The sequence below is a fragment of the Semicossyphus pulcher genome, unplaced genomic scaffold (genome assembly GCF_022749685.1).
Source record: "Semicossyphus pulcher isolate SPU_LCO1_2020_fin unplaced genomic scaffold, fSemPul1.0.p SCAF_7, whole genome shotgun sequence".
Taxonomy (NCBI): domain Eukaryota; kingdom Metazoa; phylum Chordata; class Actinopteri; order Labriformes; family Labridae; genus Semicossyphus; species Semicossyphus pulcher.
Window position 1 is genome coordinate 6,949,299 of NW_027211748.1, and position 27,996 is coordinate 6,977,294.

General features: G+C 40.5%; 2 protein-coding genes across 3 annotated transcripts; one reads left to right on the forward strand and one right to left on the reverse strand.

The window, feature by feature from the left end:
* Positions 1–79: 79 nt before the first annotated feature.
* Positions 80–11,967, reverse strand: znf644a (zinc finger protein 644a). 2 transcript variants are annotated; one of them, XM_069684218.1, is made up of 6 exons: positions 11,917–11,967; positions 5,407–7,924; positions 4,572–5,168; positions 3,559–3,684; positions 1,405–1,507; positions 80–981 (listed from the first exon to the last, which is right to left on the reverse strand). In XM_069684218.1, exons 2-6 carry the CDS (start codon positions 7,919–7,921, stop codon positions 795–797), a joined length of 3,528 nt encoding a protein of 1,175 aa, XP_069540319.1. In that variant the 5' UTR covers positions 7,922–7,924; positions 11,917–11,967; the 3' UTR covers positions 80–794. The 2 variants fall into 2 exon arrangements, with proteins under 2 accessions (XP_069540319.1, XP_069540318.1); XM_069684217.1 differs by having other exon boundaries at positions 11,856–11,947.
* A 1,979-nt stretch (positions 11,968–13,946) lies between these two features.
* On the forward strand, positions 13,947–27,853 carry hfm1 (helicase for meiosis 1). The gene is made up of 38 exons (XM_069684193.1): positions 13,947–14,017; positions 14,109–14,224; positions 14,598–14,847; positions 15,141–15,507; positions 15,929–15,959; positions 16,056–16,126; positions 16,261–16,393; positions 16,551–16,702; positions 16,795–16,872; positions 17,205–17,360; positions 17,506–17,706; positions 17,820–17,908; positions 18,002–18,045; positions 18,196–18,297; positions 18,872–19,017; positions 19,942–20,036; positions 20,169–20,302; positions 20,386–20,433; positions 20,568–20,648; positions 20,806–20,897; positions 21,102–21,208; positions 21,493–21,540; positions 21,682–21,779; positions 21,859–21,993; positions 22,528–22,613; positions 23,007–23,090; positions 23,204–23,361; positions 23,499–23,602; positions 23,799–23,981; positions 24,126–24,185; positions 24,302–24,426; positions 25,255–25,337; positions 25,918–25,931; positions 26,391–26,696; positions 26,844–26,928; positions 27,093–27,195; positions 27,478–27,629; positions 27,799–27,853. The coding sequence occupies exons 1-38, from the start codon at positions 13,947–13,949 to the stop codon at positions 27,851–27,853; spliced, it is 4,443 nt and encodes a 1,480-aa protein (XP_069540294.1).
* Positions 27,854–27,996: the final 143 nt, after the last annotated feature.

Below are 27,996 nucleotides of genomic sequence, written 5' to 3' on the forward strand. Positions count from 1 at the left end.
TCAGCATTGTATCTGTGTGATATAGTACATTTAAAATTAAATTATCTCAAAACAGTATATTTAAACATTAAATATAGGTGACATGTTGTATGAAGGACTTTCTCAGCACTGGTTGTGCCTGTGAGGGTCTTTTTAAACCACCTTCAGTTCAAATTTTGTATTTGTATTAGAAACAATGCAGTTACTGAAATACTATAAAACACTTTCTATGCATAACAACTTTGCAGACATTTTTCTTTTTTGTTCTTGTATAATCACTCACTTTTCCACTTTTTCTTGGAGCTGTTTATCGTGAGTTTGCAGGTGCTTTCACTCAGTTGAAATATTCGTCTAACTATGTGGCCTGAAAAGAGAGGCTGTGGGCCTGGGGTTTGAACATGTAGCAATACAAAAGAAACATGATTTTATGTATTCTGTAAATGTGAATATTGATACAGAAGAGAAACGCTCCCAACTTTTGACAATAACGGACTCAAACCATGAGAAATCTGAGGTAAAAGTTGTCTTCATTAGAAATGGATTCCACACTACATTACTGCATAAAACAAGAAAAACTGTCTGTCCATCTGGAATTGTGTTCCATAAAATGGACCATGTAAAAACAGAAAAAGGTAACAATATTCAAAATAATTAACTTTATCATCTTTCCAAACGTCCAAACGGGTACATTATCTCCATCATTGAGCAATTGTACTTTTGGCCAGTATTTCATTGACTTAAAAAAAAGAAGTGAAAGAACATCCAATGTACATACACATACAGTCTAGTGAAATCTAAAAAGGTCCCCATTGGCTTCATGAGGCAGCGTTTGTGGCTGTCTGAGAGCTGTCTTGGTCAGTCTTGAGGGTCCTCGGCAGCGGGGTGACCTCGACCATGCTGAGCCCAGTGTGAGGGACACTAGTGTTCATTATGTGTCTCTGTAAATGTTTTATCCAGTCCTCCTGGACCGACAAGGGACCCTGGAAGACGAGGTCACAGAACCTGTAAATAGAAGAAGAGATTTTTGGATTTGTGTCAAAACATCTGTTTCCAGCCATGCTAGCAAAAAGAATCCACTGATGGCCCTAGTGGTCTGTCGGCTGATTGAAGACTTTCATTGTCCATTTGCAACAACAACTTGTCTTTGGTTAGATTTAGTTTGATACATTTAATTTGAACTTTGTTTAACCATGTTGGAGTACATCAGCTACAAAGGGTCTGGGAACATTTTGTTTTATAAATAAATGAAAATTGTTGCCGACAGAAGCAGATAAAAAACAAGAAACATTTCATAGTGGTCCAAATCAGGTTACCAAGGGCAACTGAGCAACCATCAAGCTGAAGTCCATTCGACTATGGATGCAATATTATGTGCCATTTACAGGAGTACAATATGTAATAATATAAAAGACATAAAAACATTACCTGCAGGTGAGTCTGTACATTTCCTCTGGAGTTTGTGGTACGGGCAGTGTCTTCTTCTTTGAGCCAGGCCTCGAGCGTTGTCTCCTTATTTTACAGTCGAAGGCTGAAACACAGAATTTACCTAATTTAAACACCTCATCTAAAATGTGTAGCACAGCATCATTAATATACACGGAGCAAAAGTCTATGAGAAACACTTCAGTGATGTTCCAACAGGAGTACATTTTCACACATTTTGTAAACAATGTTTTGGCCTTTTCCCAGTGATGTAAATGGTCTCTAATACATTGGCTAATCTAGTGCTACTTCGATGGCCCAGAATACAGTAAAGTGTGATGATCTGTTGCTGCAGATAATGTAGGCTTTCTGCCATGAAGACGGCATTCCTCCCACAGATGCAAACACCAATCTCAGCATTGAAATCTTTGCAATATCTCACTTTCTGACGCCCTCCTAGACCCTTACCTTGGGGAAGACATAAATAATCCTTGGTACCCTAATTATATCTATGATTCAAATATCACAACCTCTTTTGGCATCAAGCCACAGAGACGGTTTTGGATTTATCTGTTGAGGTCAAGGTGAGATATCAATCACATTCCAGTTGCTTTATAGGGGATGTGAATGAATATCATTAGCCTAAAACCGCTATTAACAGCACAACTAAACAACAAATAAACAAAAGAACACAAATAAAACAAGTTTCAAAGAAGTAAATCTGAAACCTTCGACTTAGCAATTTATCTATCTTATCATGGTGCAGTAAGGTGTGTTGACTTAATAAATGTAAATGTGCCTCGGCTGTAATCAGAATTTACAACGGCTTTGATACTGCTGCTCACATGGCTCATGTCTCCATAAGAAATAAGGCCATACTGGGTTCTTAATTAATATGCGTAGTTGGGGAAATTATATTATGCCAAGTATTCATGTCTCCAACATGGCTCTTTTTAATCTATACCTTCAGTTGAAAGGTACCCTGCGGAGGTTTTGAGCACCTCTAAACTTGCAGCTCTTGTGGGTTGTTTCCGGTCTGCAGTGGTCAGTGCCTTCCAAAAGTGGTCCAAGGAAGGAAACTAGGTGAACCAGGTACATGGGCATTCAAGGCTCACTGATGCACATGGGGAGCGAAGGCTGGCCTGTGTGGTCCGATCCAACAGAAGAGCTACTGAAGCTCAAAAAGTTAATGCTGGTTCTGATAGAAAGGTGTCAGAACACACAAAGAATCGCAGTTTGTTATATAGGGCAGTGTAGCCGCAGACTGGTCGGGGTGCCCATGCTGACCCCTGTCCACCGCTGAAAGCGCCTGCAATGGGCACATGAGCGTCACAACTGGACCACGAAGCGATGAAAGAAGGTGCCCTGGTGGGCCCTCCATGGAGGCCCCACCTCGCAAATTACAGGACTAAAAGGATCTGCTGCTCATGTCTTGGTGCCAGATACCTCAGCACACCTTCAGAGGTCTTGTGGAGTCCAAGCCTCGACGGGTCAGGGCTGTTTTGGCAGTAAAAGAGAAACCTACACAATATAAGGCAGGTGGTCATAATGTTATGGCTGATGAAAAACTAAATTGGTTTTCCCCACCCCCAAAACACTGTAAATTTTGTTAATTGACACACACAACCAAGCCAGAGACATCACTATTTTAGGCTATTGCTGTTGTCAACAGGACGTCTACTTGAGCACAAGATGAAAGATTTTTGCTGAGTGATGGTCAAATCTCCAAGCCGACATTTAAACAAGACTAGGTCCAACACCTTGTATGTGGCTGACCGCAACAGGTCAATGTGTTACAAGGACTGTCCTTATGAGATCGATGACAACGTGTTTGAAAGCAGGTGCGCTCTGCAGACGTAGGTGAGGACAGCGGACGAGCAGCCCCGCCTACTCCCCAAACAAAGTATCCAGAGCCGAATAGACAGAGAGGAAAGTACCATCACTCAGTCAGTCAGTCAGTCAGTCAGTCAGTCAGTCAGTCACATACATTCCCATTTGTAGGGCTGACCCCGACAGTCAGCCAAAAATAAGAGCGATTAATACCAATCAACAATAAAAAAAACACAGCTTGTAGGAGAATATATACCCCAGACTTCTACTCTGGACTTGGGAGTAGATACTTCTTGTGTGTCTGAAGCTGTTGGAGATTGCACTTACTGGTTCCATCAACTAAGGCAGTCCTTTTTCGTTTTGCATACGCCCGGAGGTGATTAGACAAGCTAACTCCACTATGGAAAGTTGCATTGCAATGGACGCACACCTTCCTGTTGAATTCACCTTTCTCTGTAAAAACACAAAAACAACAAAGAAAACACATAAGCAACACAATTAATTTTGTTGGGTATGGGTTTTAGTTAGTGGTGTTGAGCAATTGTAGGACTGGACTGAAGTTTAAGTGTCCTTCCTTCCCTTTTTGCGGCAAATTAATAAAGAGGAGTGTGCTACATGTCTGAGCAAGATTCTGCTATCATACTGAAAATATGTAATAAATTTAACTTAATGAAACAGAATATCTGGACAGAATACAACACCCTCAGTAACAGCTACTGTCACGTTTAGGCAAAACAGCCTGCATCAGAAAAATCACAGTGTAAGATTTAGAAAACTTAATTACATTTTACAAAGTCTTTCTGGGTAATTTCTTGTCCTTGACACTTTTAAATGTAAATGTTTTCATTCAGACAAAAAGATGATTATCTTCAGCATTATTATGTGCAAATTACTGTTCTGTGTTGTTGACATGATCTGAACGTACTTTGGCAATGTCATTCTACACCTTTATGCTGATGACACCTCACTTCCACAATGCAGAATGTCTGATGATCATTGCTCAGATATCTCCTATAAAACACCTGCTTTGAAGAAGTTTTAAAACATAATTTATCATATCTCATCCTGACTCTTGTCTGTGTAAAAAGCCAAATCATGATGAGAGCAATATATTGTTGAGCCAATATTGGCTTATCACAGATAACAATATGTTGACATTTAGCTATTAACGTTAAATGTTATAATACATTGTGTAGTAATCATTTAGAAGATAAAAAGTGTATTTACATTAGAAAGGATTACAGGATTCATATAGGCTGTACCAAACTAATCAGAACACTTCAGAAGGTTTTCACTTCTGGTCTTCAGTATCTTATTACAACAATAAGGAAGTAACTTACCGGATATTGACTTTGGCAATGAAGATGCAAGTCTTGATCCTGGACAGTGCTCACCATTTGAAGAAACTGCAAATGTGTTTTTTGATATCTGAGAGGACCCCTTTAGTCTGGCCTCTTCTTGACACTTCCTCTTCTTCAGAATACCTATCAAGGCAGTTGTGCCAGAGAGTGAATTTCTAACATCCAGCTTAGTCTCTAGGTGCCTTTCTTCAGATTCCATTTCCGCTAAAGTAAACCTAGGGGTCCGTGGTCCGGTTTCAGTGCAAACACTTGGAATAGAATTCCTTTTTTGGATTCCAATGGGCTGTGGCCTGAAACAATCAACACTGGACAGCTTTGGTGAAGCACCATATTGGAAATGGTTCCGTCTCTTTCCTAGAATTTGAAGTGCCCGCTGGAATTCCTTCTTGTCGCGCATCAACTCCCGGAGTAAAAATAACGGGGATTTGTTCTTTTTTGAAAAGCTTTTACCAAGCTTTTTGAGGTGGCCTCGTATGTGGTTGGACTGTCCAGTCCTGTTATCAAACGAGTCCCCACATAATGGACAGGAGTGAATGCTCTTCACAGTCTCAGACTCTGCTGCCTCTATCTGTAACGCTATCAGAAACAGAAAAAGAATTTCAGAAACATAAACATTGTACAATACAGGTACACTAGAATACAGTAACATCAAAGTAGGTTTATTGGAAAACTACCCTTAAAACCCACACAATGGTTCCATTGGTGAAACTATTGAACTAACTAAAGACCTCAGATATACCTTAAAAAATGGCTATAGTCACTAAAATGGTATTATCTTTCTTCAGTAAAGAGCATGCAAAAAGTATGCAAGTACCTTTTTTCAATCTCCGGAGAGCAGAAATCTTTCGTCGAATTCGTGGCCTTCTGTCTTGACAAGCTACCTGCTCTGGAGACACTACATGGCGTGCGTTGTAGCTCAGTCCAACCCTATGCATATGCCCTCGGACATGATTGGACAATCCAACACCCGACTCAAAGACTGCAGGACAGTATGGACAGTTCTTGCGTTCTGATTCCAAGTCTGACATATCCTCTGAGAAGGATTCACTCAATGGTATTTGGTGGACGTCAAAGCTTTCTGGGAAAATTTCTGTTTCAATGCACTCTTCTTTGATTTCAGGGTCATCTTGTTCTTGCTCTTCAGTCTTTATTTTCTCAAACAGCCTTTTGGACGCCTGCAGAGCACCTCTCATAGACATTCTTCTGCTATATGTATAAATGATGTTATGTTTTTCTTTCTTGATATCGTTGTCAAAAAGGTTAGTGTTGGCATCTATATCCTTAAAGTTGAAAACGTCTTTTTCGTCATAGTCCGACAATTCTTCTTCTTCTTCTTCTTCTTCTTCTTCTTGGTTTATCTTCTTGGGACTTGGTTTTGGTAAGATGAAGCATGAGTCTTGGTCAGAGGTGTTGCGGTATGGGGTGGACATCTTCCTTTTAGACGGCAACTTTTTGACTGTTGACTGATCCTTGTTCAACTTGGGTACACTGCTGCAGTTAAGATTACTTGAGGCTGCACTGGATGGCACCCTATGGCAATTTAGGGATAAAGCTGATTCTTCAACCTTGACAGCCAATGTTTCTGGCAACTGATCCGGGCCATCTTTGTCACTTTTGGAATTTTGAACAGATTGGCTGCAATTATTACTCTCTTTTTTCTGCTCTGCAGTTTTCTTTCCGTGTCTTTGTCGGGACAGGAGAACGTTAATAGACTTGTCGAGCTTTGATTCTGTTAGTTGGGACTTGAGACCTCTCCTAATCTTGCTATTTTTGAACAAGTCTGAAATGTCACTGGACTCACTAGGTGAAGAAGCTCTTTTAGAAGAGATTTGATCTTTGATCAAGATTTTAGATGTAAACTCTGCATCCTCAAGAGGGGTTTTACAAGTAGGCACGTGCTGCTCTTTGAATGGTGGTGCATTTATCTCACTACACTCCAAAGCTTCGTATTCCTCGAAGGTTTGTTGATGGCGCCGCAGAAGGTGATTCCTAAAAACATTTTTGCTAGAAGCTCTATAAGAACAAATGTTACAGGAGAACATTTCAGAGTTATCATTCTCGATCCGCTTTTTAACTGTGATCACGGTGTGCTGCATAATGTTATGTCTCCTAAGATCATTCTCACTCAGAGACCTGAAGCTACATTTGTCACATCTAAACTTTCTCTTGTCCTTCTCGTGTGTTTTTGCATGTTGAACAAACGTGTTGGGGCAGTTTGTAACAAATGTGCACTGAGGGCAGTAATACTTTTTTTTACCCTCTTTCTTCTTGTCATTTATGCCTTTGATCTCTTCAGTGAGTCTCTCCCTCTTTTCCTGGTGGGTAGACATGTGATCAATCAGTGAACCACTCTGTCTGAAGGACTGTCCACATTCGCGGCATATAAAAGGCTTTGGCGAGATACTAGGAGGTTCAACATGAGACTTCATATGGCGATGCAAATGATGCTCTTTCTTGAAAATAAGCTTACATTTCGAGCAAGGGTAACACGTTGGCTTCTCCTCTGAATGGGAATTTGTTGTGAGCCTCCTCTTCAGTGGGGTAAGCCCATGACTTAGACTGTTCTCATGTGAATTTCTTGCAGGTCCATTGTAAAGAATGTCCTTGATGGCCTTTACAGTTCCGTTGGGATACTTGGAAATTTTCTCTGTTGGTGACAATGGTGACTTCAAGCACTTCCTTGACCTTTGGACTTTGCTGACATGAATGGAGTCTTCTTGGCCTTCAGCATCAGATGGTTCCTCAGATGACTTGGGGCTATGATCAGGATAAAGGTCCTCTGAGGGATCCACCATGACAACCATGTCCATTTTCCGTTTTCTTCTTTTTCTGTTATTGGCAACAGGGACTTCCTCTTTGGGCTCCTCACCTGGGGAATCACCATGGCTCTCCCAAAGAAACTGCATAAACTCTTTGTGAGGATCCCATTGGAGATCACTAGCACCACTAAAATTATCCAACGAGTTCTCAGGTGAGTCCTCGTCAAAACCCCAAATCCCTGCAGTGTCAATTTCCTGGACAGTTTTTAGTGGAGTGATGCTTTTTGCCTCATCTTTCTCAGTGGAAATGTTGTTGAGTTCATGGGCTTGTGTAGCCTGATGCGAAGAAGGTCCATTTCCCAGGCCAACTGAGGACAGCATATCTGTGTTTGACAGAACATCCAGGACACTGTTTTGTTTCAAAGAAGGCTTGCCGAAAGAAGCGGTGCAAGAGGTTGATTCTTGAGCCATTCTCACTGGCTCTTGCAGGAGTGTAAAGGCATTGATCTCAGGTTCTGCATCTTTGTCATCTTCATCAACACCTGTCAGACATGACATTTCAGCTGCCATGACCTGAAAAAGAGAAGTACAACCTTCTTAGATTCCTCAGTCAAAAGTGCTTCTTCACAAAATCCAAAGTTAACTCTATAGCCCCAAAGTTTAAATCTAAACCTTTTCACAGGAGGCATACCTGATCTGGATAGTAATGTTACAACATTAAGACATTAAATCTGATCCAACAAGGCATACACAATATCGTTATATCATCCGCATCTGCCAATAAAGGATCTAAAAATTACCTTTTAATTATTCTTAGGCTGTGGTATATTCATTTTATCTAATGCCATTCACTACACACTCCATATTTCTTGCTAGTCTAGCACATTTAATACGGAGGATTCCTGCTCACATTTACAGTTATGTCTAATAATGTTCCCTTAAGTCACACAGGAATCACTTGTGTAGTCGGGTAAACGACAGACCGGCTAGAGGTGCCACATCAAAAGGAGGAACTGTGGTCCAGACTCTACTCTTCACGACTAAAGACCTCTGTACCCAATGTGAACATACATGGTGTTTTTCAGGGCTCGACATTAGCACTGGCCCGGTGGCCCGACGGTATGTTTGTAACCCCCCGGGCCAGTAGATAAAGCATTTAAGTGGCCCGGTGTGCCAGTAGGATCCACAAGCCCACAATGTAAATAATATAGTAGCCTTCACAAGATTCACAGTCCCGATGGACGGGACTAATTACTTTCTAAGCAGAATCCTGCGGTAATCTCCATCCAATGTCAGCATCACTGCAGGCACTTTGGCTACTGCTGCCAACAACACTTTACCTGCTACTCGCTGCACTCGCGTTTAGGGATGGTGACGACTACTCGAGTACTTGAGTACTCATTGTTGATGTCATTATTCGAGTAACGTTACACTACTCGCGCACCCGCGCATGCGTTGTTTTCGGTTTAAGTAGTTACATGCACAACGTCAGACGTGACCAGGAAAAGTCATGTTTGGAAGTACTTTGACAAATGCACGCTGTGCAAGATATGTGGTGTTACACTATAGAAATACTAGTTCAATGCTTAACCACATGCGCTTTAAGCACAAGGAGAAGCCAGCGAGACAGACCACAGACAGTCTCACATCACATCATTTGCTAGCCCTTTTAGCACACGTCGTAATGATGATACCAGAGCGGAGAAGATTAGCCTGCTAATAACGGACATGACGACTGGAGATATGCTCCCATTAAGTGTTGTGGAAGGAGAAGGCTACCGTGAGCTGATGGCGTATGTTGAGCCGGAGTAAAAGCCACCACCACGCCGGATAACAGCTACGAGAGTGGAAAACATGCGAGTTACGTGTTAAGCAGCACAGAACAGAATCCAAAACAGTCCGCTACCGCTGTGCTGTTTGACAACTTGATGTTACAAAAACTTTAATTGAAGGGTCTATAGAGGTTGTTCGGTGCTTTTGAAATCGCACTGGCTTTTTGTTGGCAATTTATTGTAAATGTGTTAGTTAATGTTCTCTTACAGGCAAACTGCCTACTATTTCAGGGTCGGAAGGTCGTACTGATTCGGAGAAAACCTCCAATATGCATCAGACCAGTCTACCTCGCCTACTGTGTCCCACAATGCAAAGCGCTGGAACGTCACAGCGACATTTGAAATGATGGACAGCAGCAGCATTCCAGCAGAAGGGGGCGCTTTAGCCAAAGAAGGTTATTGTTTACTTCCGCCTGGCGTAGCATACTGCAAAATGAATTTGAAAAGCTCCTCCATACTACAGCTGAATCAGTACGCAGTATATAGTAAGTAGTATGTAGTATATAGTACGGCATTTCGTACACAGCCTGTGTGTCCCCTGCCTGTAAACTGTAAACATGCACAAGGCGCTCCTACTACACAATTGAACCCATGTATTCAATAATAAGAACCCTTACATAAGGAGAAACAAAATTTATGTTAAAATAATACCGAAATAACAAATTATTTCAGGGCCAGAGGTTTTTATGGCAGGTCCAGTGAATTTGGAAAGTTACTGGCCCGACGTGCCAGTGGAAAATTGTGCTCATTGTCAACCCCTGTTTTCATTTTCTTTTTTTAAGCAAAAAAAAATATTGAGTTAATTTAGGTCAGCAAATCAGAAACTTCTAAATGTCTAATCGCGGGTTCTAAAACTTTGGTGTTTCAGCTGCTAACTGCTCAGTTACTGTATTGCGCTAACGCTAGCTACAACGCTAGGGTGGTCTTTTCTGGTTTTTGACAATTATTGATGTACACTTTATCACCATCTACTGGCCCAGCATGCATCCTGCTTTAAGAATTGATACATAATCAGGCTCAGCTTTTAATCCCTTGTTTTCTGTAGCACAAACTAGAGATGGCTATTTTAAGGGAAATTATTATTTGATATTCACTTGCAGCAATTCAATTATTATTTAAAGATTAGGTAGGTGACACACTCCAGTTGCGCTGACCTGTTTAACATTGTCTGGCAGTACGCTGCACTCCGTTTATAATAATTTTCGCATCCAAAATTTGTGGCAATAAGGGTACCAAAGTGGAACGGATTGCTGAGCTATTCTTTAACTTTATATATTATTTTCTCTTTGAATAGCCTAAGTCAACAAACACAGTTCTTGCAGTCCTCACGTAGGCCAGAAGGCGCAACAATTAGTTCCGTTTGCTAGCTGATGTAAGCAGCATTATCTCACGGCAGAGGATCAAATCTAGCTTTTGAGAGAAAAATCATCCATAGCTAGTTTGTCAAAAGTATAGAAAGAGCATTGCAACCACTAGAACCTGCTACTGACGCCTGAAAATTTTAGTAAAATTTAAAATGCTAATAGCGCTGAAACGATTTTACAATTTACAGAAAATGAATCAGCAAGCACCTTTTTCTCATTCTTTAAGGGAAAATGATAAACCAACCCTAATTTTAGCTTCTAGATTATAAATATTTGTTGGTTGTTATTGTCTTATGTAATGGAAACTGAATATGTTTGCGTTTTTGGTGGTCTTCAAACAAAACAACCTTGGGTTAAGGAAACATACAGGGATCTTTTACACTTTTCTGATATTGTTTTGACAATGGATTCATTGATAAAAATAATTGACACATTATATAAATTAGGAAAGTGATCAGGATATGCAGCCCTGGAGGCAAATGTATATCAGTAATGGTTAGAATATCTGGTTAAGATGATTAACTTGCAGCTTTTAGCATGTACTAGCAAATATAAAAAGTGTAAGAGTGACATTAGCCTATCGTGGCTTTTACACGTCCAATATTGAAAGTTAACCATGTTTTACAAGCCACAGCATGAAACAGGTAGTTCCTGTTTATTAGAATGTGCTTGTTTGATATGAAAAGTAGACAGTTTAGTAACGAACATTGTCCCCAGAGTTACATTCTTCTCATTCAACATTCAATGACAACATAGTAAATACAGCTATATATAATATAAGCTTGACACTTTGCTTAAAAGATTAATTGTGGCCATTAATAACGCTACAAGGTCGCCGGAGAGAGAGATCTTGGATTTGAAGGACAATAAAAGTGTCATACCAAGTGTGTGCTGCTTTGGCAGTGAAAGATGTTCGTAACCTCAATAGAACAACACCAAAACTGCAAAGGGATGGACGTCTTAAATGGCTTTTGATGAGCGGCTGTGGATTTTGTATGGAGCTAAAACTTTCAGCATAGTAGTTCAGTTATCTGTCAACCCACAATAGTTGGGATAGGATTCCAAAGGTACGTAAATACAAGGCAAATTATATTTTTATAATACGTTCCGTACGAGTATCGTTGCATTTCTTTGCCGTTTATATCACGCTGTGTTGTTGGATGCTGCTTGCAAGAGCTGCAGACCATTCCATTAAGGCTGTTCCATACCAAAACCTATTCCTCAGGCTAAACTATGGCTTATGACAGTCGACCCTGGCTATATGCTATGCAGACATCAAGAAAATGATTAAAAACAAACAAACGTTACCTCTCGGCGGTGTGGATGGCGACAGGGCACAATTTAAACGATGCATTGAATAATTTCTTACTTTCGTCTTCCATCTATTTCACAGTCGCCATTTTCCGTGGTGGTCTGGTGTGGGACAGATCATTTCTTTTGTACGGGTAACCATACATACAACCGACTATACCGTAACAGAACACAGAAATGTTCCAATAATAACGCTTAACTGTGTTACAGAATTACAAAACAACTATAATTCAACTGATACTCGAGTCCTTGGCTCTTACAGTTTCGTCACCTAATGTTTAGAGTCGGCGCCATATTCCCCCGAAAGATGCGTAATGGTACATTCCAGATAGGAGGCATAAAAAACCTGAGTTAATGACCATCTCCTTTGGGTAGCAGATTTTTTTTTTAGGTTGATGGCGGTTAATCACCGTATTAATTGATAAAATAATTTGAAACGTCACTTCATGTTTGTTTTTGCCCTTTAAGATCACATTTGGATTTGTATTTCAAACTTATCATTAACGCACAGACAAGAATTGTATGCCAACACATGAGACATGTTACCACTATCCCCCTTTGGTTGCCTTCTCACAGGTCTTTGTTGCTTCTGTAGCAGGTGATTAGCCGGTTCAGTTATTCCCAGCCTCGTGCGTGTAAAAGAGAAAACGCGTTGTATTTTAACATACACTAAAAAAAGTATTCAATTAATTCAATAATAAACATTTGTTACGGTTGGCCTACTTACATTTTGATGAGAACATTAGGCTACAGATATTTTCTAAATAATAGTACTATTACTCTAGATAGAAAATTGCCAATTAATAAAGTTACAGATTCAGTCTCGTAACGTTAGTGGAGTCGAAGGTTAGCTTAAGCTCTAACCTGGCTGGACCAAGTTGTAATCTGAGGTTAAAGTGTAATTATTTTTATTAAGGTGAGTTTCTGACACAACTTGAAAGAAGAACAGATGAATTCAATTTCTCAAACGACCAGAGAACTATACTAACCGTTGGTTGAAATGTATCAATATATTTAAACGTTGCTAGCTTGTTCTCTGGCTAATGTTGTAGCTGAAGCTAGCATAGCCCAGTTATGTTACCTCCAGTGTTACACCTGCAAAAGTAAGTAAATAATGAAGTATTTAATAATTACAGAACATGTTTTCCCATTTCCTTAGTCAGTAGTGGGCCTTTTAGTAGTTCTCTCATATCTGTGACTATATTTAAAACTCAGCAGGGATGAATAATGAATGAATGATAAATACTACAACCATCTACCTCTTGTATAACCTGATTCATAACCATATTATCTCTGCACTTTTGCACTGTTCATTGCACTAGTGTCTCCTGTGTTGTTGTGTTTTTTAAATAATGTATATATATATATATATATATATATATATATATATATCTCAATACTTTGTAATATATATTTGTATCCATAGGCCTCTAGTTTTAGTTTTTTAGTGTCTAAGTGTCTGTGTTACCATGTCAATCCTGTCCTTGTTTTTTAGGTTTAGTATGTCAATTTGTGTGTCTGTACATTGAGAGCTAAGAAAAAACAGTCAAATTTCTTGTATGTGCCTATATAATTGGCCAATAACACTGATTCTGATAACTACATAAAAAACAAATATTAAATTTTTTTAGAGTGTCCAAAAATGAGTTGATTCTGTCTTTAATCCCTCAGATACCTTTAACAAAACACAATGTAATTATGACATCATAATTACATTGTGTATTGTTTACAGGGCTTCGAGGCTTGATTTATACATGGGAGGATATGTCATGAAAGAAAAACTAAGAGGTGGTAATCCATCTCTCATGTAAGTTTTGTTCCCCATATTAAAAAACAAATATTTCCAAAAAAGAACTCCAAACTTGCAAAGATGACAGCTTTTTCCTCTAATTCAACCTCCAGAAAAAGTAATCAGCCCACATACTGTTAATCCATAGCCACACGTATATTTAATTGGATGTTTTCAGAAAGTATCTCTGGTTTGATTTTTCTTTTTAAGCCACGAGTCTTCAACCAAGACCAACAGTGTCTGTTAGAGACTGCTTCACATTGCATTCAAATGTATGAGCACCTGTATGACTTTCTGAGATGTTGGACTCCGATGACTGTGTGTTGTCCCTGGACAATCTGTTTTTTGAGAAACCCATTGTCCACAAAGTGTGAGTACAAAGAAATTCTCCATCATCATCCCTCTCTCGTTTTCCTCTCTCAGCTCAATGAACGTTTTCCCCTCTTGGCTTAATTTTACAGAAAGCCACTGCACTATGAGGTCAGTCCATGGCAGCTTGAAGCACCTCCATCTCTCTCTCAGATTCCAGCCACTCAGGATATGCAGGAGGAGGCAGAGTCTCTCTCTACCCTATACAGTATGTTGTGCTCTGGATTATGGGGAATTCCTTTTCACTTGAATTGAGTAAACTGCTCAGTATCTGGCATATTAAAGCCCTACTAAATTTAACAGCATGACTCACTGACACCATAGCTTGAATAGCATGAAAGCGTTCAAGATTTTCTGTGGGTTTTGTGGACAAATGAGGATCTGGGTCTTATGTTTTATTCTCATAATCATTGGTAGATTGGAATGGTAAATTGCCTGCTAAAACACTCTTATATTGAGAGTCATGTTCATAAAATCCACCAAATTACTGCTTCAACATCAACATCTTGGTTTGATTAAATACTCTCTCGCTCTCACAGGTTTCTCGCAGAAACCCAAGAAATTCCTACCTGCTTCTAAAGGATCAGCTGGCCTTAACGTCTTACCATCAAAAATAAACAATCCCTACAGTTACACCGATGATGAGAAAGAGATTGAAACTCAGGGTGGCAGCAACAGCAGATGTGATGTTCTTTGGGGAGGTGAAGGGTTCAGGGATTACTCTCAGGGTGCCTATCAGAGTGGCAGAGGTGGAGATGAAACGCCGCAGGAGTCTGGTCATGTGGCCATCAGCCGGAGGTGCCTGTCCCTGGACCCACCTCTACGGAGAAGGCGAGTTTCAGTTATTTGTCATGATTGCATTGAGATAAATTTGAATGAAAGAGTGTGTGCACATTGCTTTCAGACAGTACTTATACGTGAAATTTTAAACGCCATAAAAAGCAGGTCATATGGATTATCTTACATTGGAGGCAGAGAAGATATAAGGACATGAAAAGATGCTAAACCATCTTCCATGTTTTCCTTGTTGCCAAGCTTAACAATAGTTTGTCCTCCACCCATTCCTCCTCACTCCTTTATTAATTTTTTATTCCCTCCATATCCTCTCCTCCCTCCCACAACAGCTTGTTCAAGGTTCAGGTGTTGAACAATGGAGGTGACTCGTTGAACACAGATGACCTCAGAAGCGGCGGCGGCAGCAGCAGCAGCCAGACAGCATCCAGACCTCAAACTTTTCTCAGTCAGGTTACCATGGCGACTGCACTTCCTCCTCCTCCTCCTCCTCTTCAGCCGCCACGGGCGACAGTTAGCCAGGCAGCTCCTCCTTTCTACCCCAAGCCCCCCTTCTCACCCCCTCCTTTGGGCTCATCTGCAGCGAGCAGCCGACCCCCGCAGCAGGCGGCACATGCTGGGATGCAGGACAAGGGCACAAAGAGAGCCTTCGTTCCGCCCATGACGCCTCAGCCACTCCGCATTCAAGGTTGCTGCACTGCACTGACACAGTCACAGACAGGCGCTGTGCTCACAGCCTATGACTCGTTTACAAAATAACACTCGTATAGCTTCTGTACGGCGCTGCAGCTAATGAGCATGCACGTGCCTAGCCATGGCAGCAGCTGCCACAATGTGTTTGGGTGTGATGAGGTGAAATGAGGTGAGCTTCCCCCATTGACCGCTCCACTGTAATGAAACATGCTGGTCACTAGGCGGTGGATAGTAAAACAGTAGTTGCAGTAGAAAGATTTGTTAGCACATGTAGTCTATGGTAATTTCTATAGTTTTACTTTACATTTATAACAAAATTAAAGCCTTAGATATTATACCCTATAAAAATGTTTAACAGCTGTTGTTAACACCAAGAATGAATGTGTGGTGTTTTATTTTTATTGTGCTCATTTTAGGGTCTTCTGAGTCCGGAGTTTTGCGTCCAGTTTCTGAAATCCGTATCCTTTTTGAATTAAAATGATCAGAGTGTTAAACTGCATGCATAATAGTTTCACAATTATTCTAGTTTGATTTCCTGAACTAAGGTCACCCAGCAGCTAAGTTCAGATCCGTCTTCAACGACTTCCCCTTTTTCAACTACGTTCAGTCCCAAGCACTGGATGACGTAAGCATCACATGAAAGCTTTTATTCATAGAATGCTGAGGATTGTGAATAATTTGCTACTTCTTATGGTCTTGTTATAACCTGTTAGAAGTGAACTGTGACTATAAGTGCAAATATGTTTGCTTCGTTCACAGGTTCTTTACACAGGTAAGAACTTTGTAGCATGTGCTCCGACTGGATCTGGTAAAACAGTGCTGTTTGAGCTGGCTATCATTCGCCTGCTAATGGAGACGTCAGAGCCTTGGACAGATGTCAAAGCTGTCTATAGTGAGCATAACGTGTATTATTAAAGAAATAAATCTTCAGTTTGAGAAGATTTATTTTATGTATATTCACAAAATAAAGAGCATTAAATCTAAAAAGGTGTATTCCCCAGTCCCAACAGAACTTCCTTGTAAAAAGATTCCCTGTTTGTTCTTGCCAGTGGCCCCGATCAAAGCTCTGTGCAGTCAGTGCTTTGAGAGCTGGAAGAAGAAGTTTGGTCCTCTGGGGCTGATCTGTAAGGAGCTGACGGGCGACACCGAGATCGATGACTTCTTTGAGATTCAGGACTCTCACATCATCCTGACCACCCCTGTGTGTGAAACAACACCACGCCTGAAAACAAAGGCACCAAAATAAGAGACATTTTTACTTTAATGCACAATGTTGTGTTTTCTTTTTCACAGGAAAAATGGGACAGCATGACAAGAAAATGGAAGGACAACTGTCTCTTACAGCTGGTCAGGCTCTTCCTTATCGATGAGGTCAGTGTCTTTGTCAGATGTTTTATTTACAGGCCCGTCATAGTAGTTAAAAACCTGCATATTGTTGGACCCTTTTACCAGCAGGTTAACTGTCTAAATTCTGTTTAATTATGCCATGTTGCGTGATGGAACCTCATTAGTCTCTGCCCTCAGTACTTATTTCACTTGAGGTTAGCCATTAGAATATTTCATCATGTCCTGTGTATTATGAGAGTGTGCACGACCTATTTAAACCTGCCAGACTGAAATTCACATTCTCATGTTAATATTGGAATAAAGCCTTTAAATTGTTTCTCAGGCTAACTGTCAGATTACACATTCTGTTCTTCCAGGTGCATGTGGTGAAGGATGCGACCCGTGGTGCCACTCTGGAGGTGGTGGTCAGCAGGATGAAGGCTGTGCATGCCTACAGGACAGCTCAGAATCCAGAGACGGGCCTCTCTATGAGGTTTGTGGCTGCGTCAGCCACCATACCCAACATCTCTGATGTAAGCTGCTAAAATCCTGTTTTGTGATATAGTAAGAAAAAAACATAAAAATAGGGAGAACTGGACATAGATATTTCTGTATTTGTACCCTATCTCTAGTGTAGACCAGTAACCAGTGGAAGATAATGAATCTGTCTGTTATTAGATAGCAGACTGGCTGTCTAATGAGAGCGGTCCAGCCGCATATCTGGACATGGACGAGAGCCATCGTCCAGTGAAGCTGAGGAAGGTGGTGCTGGGATTCCCCTGCAGTCCAAACCAAACAGAGTTCAAGTTTGACCTGTCACTCAACTACAAGATGGCCAACATCATACAAACGTACTCCAACCAGAAGCCTGCGCTTGTGGTGGGTGGGGAAATTGGGCAAAACTTTATATTCTTTTTTATGTTTGTGTTCTGAGTTATTCAGGATGGTGGGATTAGATTACCTCATGGTTTAATAATTATCTGCCTTTGTAGTTTTGCTCTACGAGGAAAGGAGCCCAGCAGTCAGCTACAGTTCTGGCCAAGGATGCTCGCTTTATTATGAGCATGGAGCACAAGCAAAGGTCTGTTTTTGATTTATCCATGCTTATATCTTCTCTCATATCTCTCATCAAAGCCGTACTTATACATACTGTACATTCTTTGTATCTACTTAGATTGATGAAATATGCAAACTCTGTTCTGGATACAAAACTACGAGGTGAGTCACTTTTCAAACATAAATGTGAAGACCCACCTGGTACAGACGTTTAAACCTGCGACACTCCGAAGCTAGTAAGTAAATATTCATTTGATTGTGGCTCTGATTATCAACTGTATACCATTATTTTGTGTTCCCTCTGGGGTCCAGATCTGGTGATGGTAGGAGTTGGTTTCCACCATGCAGGAGTTGACTTGTCTGACAGGAAGTTGGTAGAAAATGCCTTCACTGTGGGAGACCTGCCTGTCCTCTGTGAGACTTTGTCACTAACACTGTTTTATTTTGGCTGTAAATGCATATGTAACTGTATAAGAGTGCAACATAATCTGTGTTTTTATTTGCTTTAAATTTCAGACAGGAAACACGTCAAGCGTCTCAGATTAAAACAAGCGATTCTTATAGTCTTTCACCCGTATCGAGTTAACACGTAGCATCAGCCCAAGCCTTGTATATAAATTGGCTATTAGAATACAGAAAGTTAATATACAAGTTAAGTTATAACTTGAGCCATTTACAATACTTTCCTCCTCATATTGACTGAACTCATACGCACCATTTGTTGTTATTCTGTGTGGAAAATAAAGAGCCACTATAAAGGTTTCACAATGGCATTTACAGACAGCAATAAAGATAATGTGTAATATTGCTTTTTAAATCTGATATCCACTGAGACTTATCTCTAATCAAAAATATACAAGGAGATTTACAGCACTGTAGTGGAAACAATCAGACACTCTACTCGTGGCTGCTACGATTTGAAATCAGGTTTTCTTGTATTTCTTGGCCACTGAATTTGTGCTTGTGGTGTGATCTCTTTACATCCTAGTTACCACCAGGACTCTTGCCATGGGGGTCAACCTACCGGCTCATCTGGTGGTGATCAAGTCGACCATGCAGTATGTGTCAGGCTCCTGTGAGGAGTACAGCGAGGCCGACTTGCTGCAGATGATAGGAAGAGCTGGAAGACCACAAGTAACAGCAGAATAATGTTAAATTATGGGCATTCAGATATTTATTAACCTGCTCCATATTTTTTACATATTTTATACTTATAAAAAGGTTTGGAATGACCACAGTAGATTGCATCTGCCAGCAGCTGCGATATGTGTAATGGCTGCAATGTAATCCATTAGGGCAAATGCGACAGGCCAATGTAGGTCTACTTAAGATGCTTTATTTGAGTTCCTTGGATTGTTATTAAGTCACAGTTTGACAACATTATAGAAAGGATCACTTCAGAAAACAACCTTTTTGTTCAGGTAAGATCCTTATAATCACTTACGTAAGATCCACCAGACTCCATTGACAAAAATACTAATTCTGTCTCAGAGAAATACAAGAGTTGCTGCTCCACTGCTGCGTAAAGTAATTAGTTTGTTTACATTATTATGTTGTGTTGGATCCTGGCCAACCCTTTAAAACACCAACAACACTATAGACAAGACAGTATAAACTAAGTTGTCCTGCTGTAGTAGACAAACAACTCCCGCGTTCTGTGAGGTGAATTTATTGTTTTTGTCAATGGAGTCTGGTGGCTTGTAAGAGAGCGATGTAACAGGTGTTGCTGAATAACAATCTGTGTCTGTCAGTGGCAAAAATAATCACTTTCAGTGGGCTTTATTTGATTGGCCACGGTTTCCCACATGGATTATGTTGCAGCCCTTACAGCCTGTCTGCAACTGCCCACTGAGGCTTTCTAGTAGAACCAGGAAGTTCAAAAACGTTTGCACCAATTTGTCATTAAGTCACAAAAGTATGACTCATGTTTTGAAATACTGAATTCATTTCCACACATTTCTCTACACCCATTTTTGAAAGTGGGCCTTGCAGGCTTATATGAAAACAGAATTTGTTTACATACAGTTAGATAATCACTGGAGTCTTTCCTTCCTTCAGTTTGACACATCAGCGACTGCAGTGATCATGACCAAGATGCAAACCAGAGACAAGTACACGAAACTTATGAACGGGATGGAAATCATTGAGAGCAGGTATTACAACTCAGACACTTGACATTTGTCGCTCTGTCTCTTGCTCAGTCTGCCTTATTATGATCCTTGCTCTCTCACAGGAGAGAGATTATACAGTATTGCACCAGGTAACAGTACACCTCTTTCCCCCAGCTTACACAGTCACCTGGTGGAGCACCTGAATGCTGAGATTGTTCTCCAAACCATCAGTGATGTCAACATGGCTCTGGACTGGATACGCTCCACCCTGCTCTACATCAGAGCCCTCAAGAACCCCACCCACTACGGTCAGAGCTCAGAACACACACACTAATACTGTGCAGCTTCTTTGTCTCTGTCAGTTTAATTGGTGCCGTCACTCCTATTTCAGGTTTCCAAGCTGACTTAGACAGATATGGAATCGAAGCAAAATTACAAGGTGGGCCACAACTTTTTATCTTTAAAGTTAATGTAGTAGATGCTGATGACCTTTGACCTTTTGGGTTAATTGCGAACATTTCTAACACTACCAAACTGTAGAAGTAAAGTGATTTTTGTCCCATCATATCATAGAACTGTGTCTGAAGAACCTCAACTCTCTGTCCTCCCTCGGACTCATCAACATGGACGAGGACATCAACATCAAAGCAACAGGTAGAGAGCACCTCACTTCTTGTGGTTTGCATATTGTTTGATGTTCATTTCTGTTGTTTGTTTTTGACTCATCAATGGAGTAGACTTTAACTACACCCTTCTTTTTCATCTGAGCCAAATATTAAAGACTCTGTAATTAGCTTGTTGTTCCTTGCAGAGGTCGGCAGGTTGATGGCGAGGTACTGTGTCGCCTTTGACACCATGAAACAGTTCAGCAGAGTGGCTGGCACTGAGAACCTGTCTGACCTGGTAGGCTGCCTGATAAGCATCAACACATTTGATTTTAAATGCAGATATAGTGACAGTTTGTGTTAGTAGGCTGGATTCCAACAGAAGGGAATACTTGGAGTTCTTAATTTTTTGTAAGCTGTAAATAATAAGGCATTGTGTAAATACAGTGTGTGTGTGTGTGTGTGTGTGTGTGTGTGTGTGTGTGTGTGCGTGTGTGTGCAGATTGAGTTGGTGTCAAAGAGCAAAGAGTTCTGCGACATTCAGTTGAGAGTGAACGAGAAGAGGCCTTTGAACACGTTGAACAGGGACAAGAACAGGATCACCATCAGGTCAGAGACTTTATAGAACTGAAAAACACCTTCATAACCCTCTTTTTTTAATCTTTTAATTAAACATGTTGTCGTTTTTGGGCAGCGGTTTAGCTCAGCGGTTAAAGGCTACGTGAGGCTACAATCCTCGAATCGGCTGCCCCAAGTTTGACTCCCGCCCTCGGCCCTTTGCCGTGTGTCATCCCCCGTTCTCTCTTCCTCCGTTTCCAACACGATCCACTGTCCTCTCACTTAGTAAAGGCAGAAAAGGAAAAAAAATTATCCTTTTTTTTTGTTTTTCCCAGGTTTCCTATGGAGGGAAAGATCAAAACCAGTGAGATGAAAGTGAACTGGTGGGTTTATTGGTTCCGTTCTTTCTGATTTTGTTGTTAAAGCAATGTTGAATTAAAAAAAAAGACCTACTGGTTCACACACGTATATGATGGATTTTTTACAAACTGACTACTATTATGTGTTTGTTGCTTTGTCTTTAGCTTGATTCAGGCTCAGCTGGGCTCCATCTCAATCCCAGAGTTCGGACTTACACAGGACACAGCCAGGATCTTCAGGAATGGGATGCGCATCAGCAGATGTAATTTGGCTAAACCAGGGTTTACAAATACTAAAAGATTTTTTTCTTTTAAATCTGATTGTATTTTGATCCTAACCAGGTCTGTCAGAGATTCTGAGTCAGACAGCAAAGGCTGGGTTTTCTGCTGTGCTCAACTCCCTGGTCCTGGCAAAGTGCTTCAGAGCCAAGCTTTGGGAAAACTCGCCCTATGTTTCCAAACAGCTGGAGAAGATAGGTAGATAAGAAGTCCATATGCTCTATACATATAGAAATAGCATTTTTATCCACCTTATATAAACAAAGACTTTTATTAATATGTAATATAAACATCCTTGATAGTAGATGTACATGCAGAATCAAACTAAAGCCCTTTTTACACTGTGGTTCCGCCTCAGTGCTGTAACGAAGCTCCGGCGTCATGCAGCCTTTGCCATTTTACACTGGACCACGCAGCACCGGCATTAAGGTGCCCCATTGTGTGTTTTTACAGCGTTCAGGCGTTGCGGAAGTAAAAAGTGCACAAGGTAAAAAACAAACACAGACACGGCGCTGTTCCGCCCTGCCGGCTCCGCTGTTTACTCAGACACCGATTCGCCTCTGTTACTACCTTCCACGCCGGCTCAGAGGCGGAACGACCTCACCCCCCCCCATTACGCCTCTGTGTGTTTTACATGAAAGATGGAACACAACAGAGGAGTACTAATTGTGCCTTGAACTGGCAGTGTAAGAGGGGCTTAAGGGTTAAATCATCATACACTGTGTGTTTCAGGCCAGACCTTATCAACTGCCATGGTGAACGCTGGACTCACCATTTTCAGCAAAATAGAGCAAACCAATCCCAGAGAGCTTGAGCTGGTCAGTCAAAGAAGATCTTACTTTTTTAAAGCACATTATATAACTATTATTTGAGCTGAATCAGAGGTAATGTAGACCTATTGCTATCACCTAATCTCACAGTTGAGTATGCTGACTTGAATCACGCCAGGTAATGTTATAAAAAGAGTCTGAAAATTGTGTTAATATACCTTTGATTTTTGCTCAACAAAATAACATGTATGGTTAACCATTGTGTCCAGAGAGGACAGTGGATAGTGTTGGAAGAGACAGTGGGGAAGCCATGTGGCAAGGTGCTGAACTCAGGGAACGCCGCATCGAGGACTGGGCCTCTGCACATGGGTTGCAAAATTTATCAACTGAGCTAAACCAACGGCCTCACCAGGTATTTCTAACATGATTTCTTTTATCCAGATTCTCAACAGACATCCACCATTCGGCAACCAGATCAGAGAGTCGGTTATACATCTCCCAAAGTATGAAGTCACTTTGGAGCAGGTAGAAGATTCTGCAGAATTTATTATGAACAAGCTATTATTTCAAGTGAGGTTTTATTGGATAGCTCTGTTGTTCTAACTTTTTTCTTTACCCTTTAATTCTGTATTTTGCAGCTTCCAAGGTATAGCTATGCTACGGCGGAGATCGTGGTGAAGGTGAACCTGAAAAACCAAGCACAGCTACTGTCGAGGAGAACAGCTCCCGTCTATCACTATGTCTCTCTGATCATCGGAGACTCTGACAACACCGTCGTCTTCCTACAGAAACTCACGTGAGGAAAAAAACATGCATCCAACAGCTTTCTGTCACTAAATCAGACCACAGACATGTCCCAGTTATTTAGAAAACAAAGACCTGGTTTGAGGATCTATAGTATATTGATTTTCATCAGACGTCCTCTTGTTCCAGGGACTCGGTGCTGTTAAAGTGTGGCAGCTGGTCGAAGAAGATTGAGGTGGCGAAGGCTTCAAAAGGAGAGGAGATCAGCGTCAATCTCATCAGCTCAGACTTCGGTAAAATCATGGGAATACATCTGCATCTCACATAGAAATGCATCCACAATATTTTTATATATTTAATTTTTTTATTTTTTTTTAATTTAATATATTTTTTAACACATATCATTGCTATTGACTCTTAAACTGGAGTGCCTATTAATGCTGTAGGGAGTGCATACATTGTACATTTTAGCTGTTTCCTCTTCTGTAGTGGGCTTGGACATCCAGCAGAAGTTCAACGTGTACTTCTCCAGAGACAGGAGGTTTGGAGCTGATAATCCATACAACACATCATGCAGTGCTGCTGGACAGAGACCCCTGAACTCTGCACAGAAACCACAGCCTGCAGATCAAACTGTAGTCCAGATGGAAAATTACATGTCCACAGACCCAGGTACTGCACTGCAGCTTTGTCACCGATGATTGTGTTAATGCTGAAATATTAAAGGGGATATATTGTATTTCTTTAAAGGAAGATTAAAAGTTGAGAAGTTTATTTTTCTCTTTTCAAATGTGACAACTTAACCGTCACTTTAAGGCAACAAAAGACAGTGCAACCACTTCTGCAAGAATAAGGATCAATGTGGCCATGACTGCTGTGAGTGTAACTACCTGTTTTCACTCTGTATTTATGTTTTTGTGCAGATATGTTCCTGTGTAGAAGTCTTTTTACCTTATTGTGAATCATTGTTCATACGTGTTCCCCTCCCTAAGGTAAAGTAGGTGTAACTGTGGCACGAAAGAGGTCAGCAAATCAGGAATCCTGTTTTTCGTCCTACTTGAATGACCTGAGGAGCAGGAGTGACACACTCGTGCAGACTCCTGTCAAACGACTCAAGGTGATGAAGAAACCAGATTTCTGGAGTCTGTCCAAGCCTGCGTCAGTTACACGACTGCCATCATACAAAAAGGGAGAACAAAAGAGTTGTTGAGCTGAGACTTGCCTTGATTGCACTTAGATGTAAACCTGAGGTTAGATCACACAATACAGTTGGTTATTATGCAAAGAGCACTTATGCAATATATTTTATTTTAAAAAAAACACCTGCCTTGCGTTGCCTTCACGTTTAGTCAGCAGTGAATTCTGATGAGTCACTGCCAAGTCACCACTGGTTAAGATCAGATTAAAATAAATGTCAATGATGGGGAGGCAGAAATGATTCAAAGAAGAATCACAAATATATCAGTCTCATGAAAAAGAAACAGAATTTAGGAACAGCAAAGTATGTGTTACTTATAAAATAAATATTGTATTACCATACAGAACACAACTATGCTATAAGAGTAATTGGATTCTATTAAAATGTCTGTTCATTAATTATCTACATGAAATGTATTCTAAAGAGTGTAGGCCTGTAGATGTGCACTAAAGATGATCATACTTTACATGTGTAGAACAATGAGATTAGACACAATAAGTGTGTTTTTATGTTCATTCTACCTGAGTACCAGAGGAGTTTTTAATACCATATACATGTAAAAAGGCCTTTTCCTACTCACTTCACTTTAATGACTTTATTATTGTTTTGTATCTCTGTATTGAATGTCCTGTCTGTGTTGTTGCTGCTGCTGTCTCAGCAGGTCTGTCTTGAGAATGAGATCACGTGTCTCAATGAGATTAGCTGTCTAAATGAAAGGCTAAAAAAATAAGACATTTGCTTCCTCAGATGAGAATGAGCCATGAGTCTGTGTCCGTCAACATGCAGGAGTTTATCTACAAACCCAAAGAGAGACTACCTTCTGTTTGCAGGTATACACGGTGACATTTAACATTCACTTTGCTTGTTAAGTGCAAACATTGGAGTAGGTCCCTAAACAACCGCTGCAAATTATTTATTAGTTATAAAGTGTGACAATAACAAAAAAAAAACCATTTCACAGCCTGATGCTGAATTATGTTCATGTCCTGTTTACATGTTAAAGTCATGGAGGAGGTCTGTATGAGGCGTCAGTGAGACCTCACTGTGAGACTGTGGACCTGACAGGAGAACACTGTGCTCAGCTGACAGACATAGTTCATCTGGACAATGTTGAGAGTGGTAAACAAGCTGCATAAAGAACATGACCTCAACACATTTCCAACCACTGCAGGGTTTAACAATAACATCATCTGTGACTGTATACTTCTGTCTCTCTCCTATTGAGACTATGATGACTACCTGGCGGACATGAACGTGATGGAGGAACCTTTCCAAGCACCTGCTGCTTCTCACGCTCACCATCAAAGTATTGTCAAACATCAAACTTCTTACAAGATAGGTCCCACTGGTGTTTTTGCATGTAGCTGATTAACTACAAATCTCATGTACTTTACATTTTGCCATTTTCAGTTCCTACTATGTTGGTGAGAACCTCCTAACAGCACAGAACAGTGTAATCATAAGCTACAGTGTGTTCTCAGAGGAACGAACCAAAGAGAAAAACAACAAGTGATAAGGACAAAGTTGACATACATGATGTAAAAAGTTGTTCTCTGGATGAATTGTATTATGGGGGGCCCGATAAAACCCTGAGCTCCTAGATTATAAAGAGAGCAAAACAGCACATTTGACACAAAATGCAATTCTCAGGAAGTTTGTATTACACTTAGATAAAGCAAAATCAATGGCTGCCCGGCATGTTGGGAAATCAATCTCAAAGAAAATAATTAACAGAGTATATTTGACGAAAAAGTAAACAATCAAGTTAATGTATCTGTTTGTTTATTTTAGTATGATATACAACTAAAAGTTGTTTTTATAGATTTTAATTAAATGAAAATCAACCCGGCCTGAGCACACTTTTTTTCTTTATCTGTGTTTAGGTTCTTCGGTGTGGATGAACCCAGGACTCAGTGTTGGTGTGAGTCAGAAACATAAACCTCTTCTGAACCAGATCAATACAACAAACTCTGCTCGGTCAAAGAAGTCCACGGCCGTGTCAAACCAGGGCGCTCGCTGTGAGAGCACGTCATACTCACAAATACCCAGTGTGAACTTTGACCTTGGAAATGAATGGGACGACTGGGATGACTTTGATGATGAGAACTTGGTGCATGCCAGCGAGACATCCTTGGCCTCATGTTCAACTCAAGCTCAAGTCCAGCAGTCTGTGGACAGGAGCGTGCCAGGTAGAGTGAAGTTTGAGTTACAGTTAAGTCAAGAGGGAGAGGAGGGTTACAAGAGGTGTTACACATGCACAGTATAATTTTAATTTGCATTATTGTACCTCAACCATTCTTATGATCTTATTAATCATACATATGTTTCATGTGCAGGCTTGACTGCTGCATCAGCACCAGTATTCGTCCGTCATTCACCAGTCAAACCGTGTGTAACCACCACTGCCAAAACACCGCTGAGGTAAGGTCACAAAGACTATGCAAAAATAGCCTCCAATGAAGGTGTAATTGTCTGTTCCCAACACCAGCAATGAAATTATTTGTGAAAATGTAAAATCTCATTCCACTGAGGTTTTATATTGTAGCACAGACAGTAAAAACTTTTGTCATATCTTTGTTTTTAAGGTCAATTTCACCAACTTTAAGCCCTGAAATCAGAAAACCAGGAACTTCAACACCAGTCACAGAGAGACTGCTGAATAGAATCACATTGGACGGGAATAAAAAGGTGTTTGTGTGCTTTAACAGATCTGTGCATTTGTTGCTCTTAGTTGCATGTACATACATGGAGAACACTATAATTTACATGATGCTATAGTATACATTTACAAATTATACATTTTGGTTAGTTTACCCGGTACTCATACTGTACTCATACTGTGGTTGTGAGGGACACATAACTTGCCAGCTTAAGCTCAATCAAAGGTGCCTGTTATCAGCTTTCTTATATCTTAACTGGTGGTTAGCAGCAGAGCAACTGTGACACTTAATTCTACTGTTCATTGTGCAGAGACAGAGCATGTTCAGTGAAGATATCAAAGTCAAAACAGCAGAAAATGTCCCAAAACAAAGCAAGACCCACATGGCTCCAGCAAGGAGAAGGTTTGATTTCTTCTCAACAATAAGCAGCCCAGTCGACACCGGCTCATCTGTCAATGGAAGGTAAGAGGAATATAATAATGATGTATTATGCTTTTATGCATTATCTTTTGATTCTAACATATTCCTTCCTTTGTAAATGATGAAAATGATCTATATGGAACAAACCTTTACCATCGTATACCTTTTTACCTGATTAACCCCTTCTCTTTTTTACATCCTGTGTATTCAGCTCCAACAGCAAAGAAGAGGAAGCGTTCTTTGGAATATTTGATGGCATATTTTAAAAGTGCTGCCTTTTTTAACAATGACATCAATATGTCATTATCACAAAGTGTTTACTCTATGTTTGTGCTCATGTTTTGTTAACCTGTGAGCATTTCATCTGAAGTTGTTGACTGTTTCAAAGTCATGTTGTTATATATTCATA

What these genes read in the sequence shown, in the direction of transcription:
- hfm1 (XM_069684193.1), top strand. Translation starts at nt 13,947, where the DNA reads ATGTTGGACTCCGATGACTGTGTGTTGTCCCTGGACAATCTGTTTTTT. An exon ending in ATGAAGTCACTTTGGAGCAG is followed by an intron (nt 23,091 to 23,203) that starts GTAGAAGATTCT and finishes TGTATTTTGCAG; the next exon opens with CTTCCAAGGTATAGCTATGC. An exon ending in CTCCTGTCAAACGACTCAAG is followed by an intron (nt 24,427 to 25,254) that starts GTGATGAAGAAA and finishes TTGCTTCCTCAG; the next exon opens with ATGAGAATGAGCCATGAGTC.
- znf644a (XM_069684218.1), bottom strand. Translation starts at nt 7,921, where the DNA reads ATGGCAGCTGAAATGTCATGTCTGACAGGTGTTGATGAAGATGACAAA. An exon ending in TGCCTTAGTTGATGGAACCA is followed by an intron (nt 1,508 to 3,558) that starts GTAAGTGCAATC and finishes TCTGTGTTTCAG; the next exon opens with CCTTCGACTGTAAAATAAGG. An exon ending in ATGTACAGACTCACCTGCAG is followed by an intron (nt 982 to 1,404) that starts GTAATGTTTTTA and finishes TTCTATTTACAG; the next exon opens with GTTCTGTGACCTCGTCTTCC.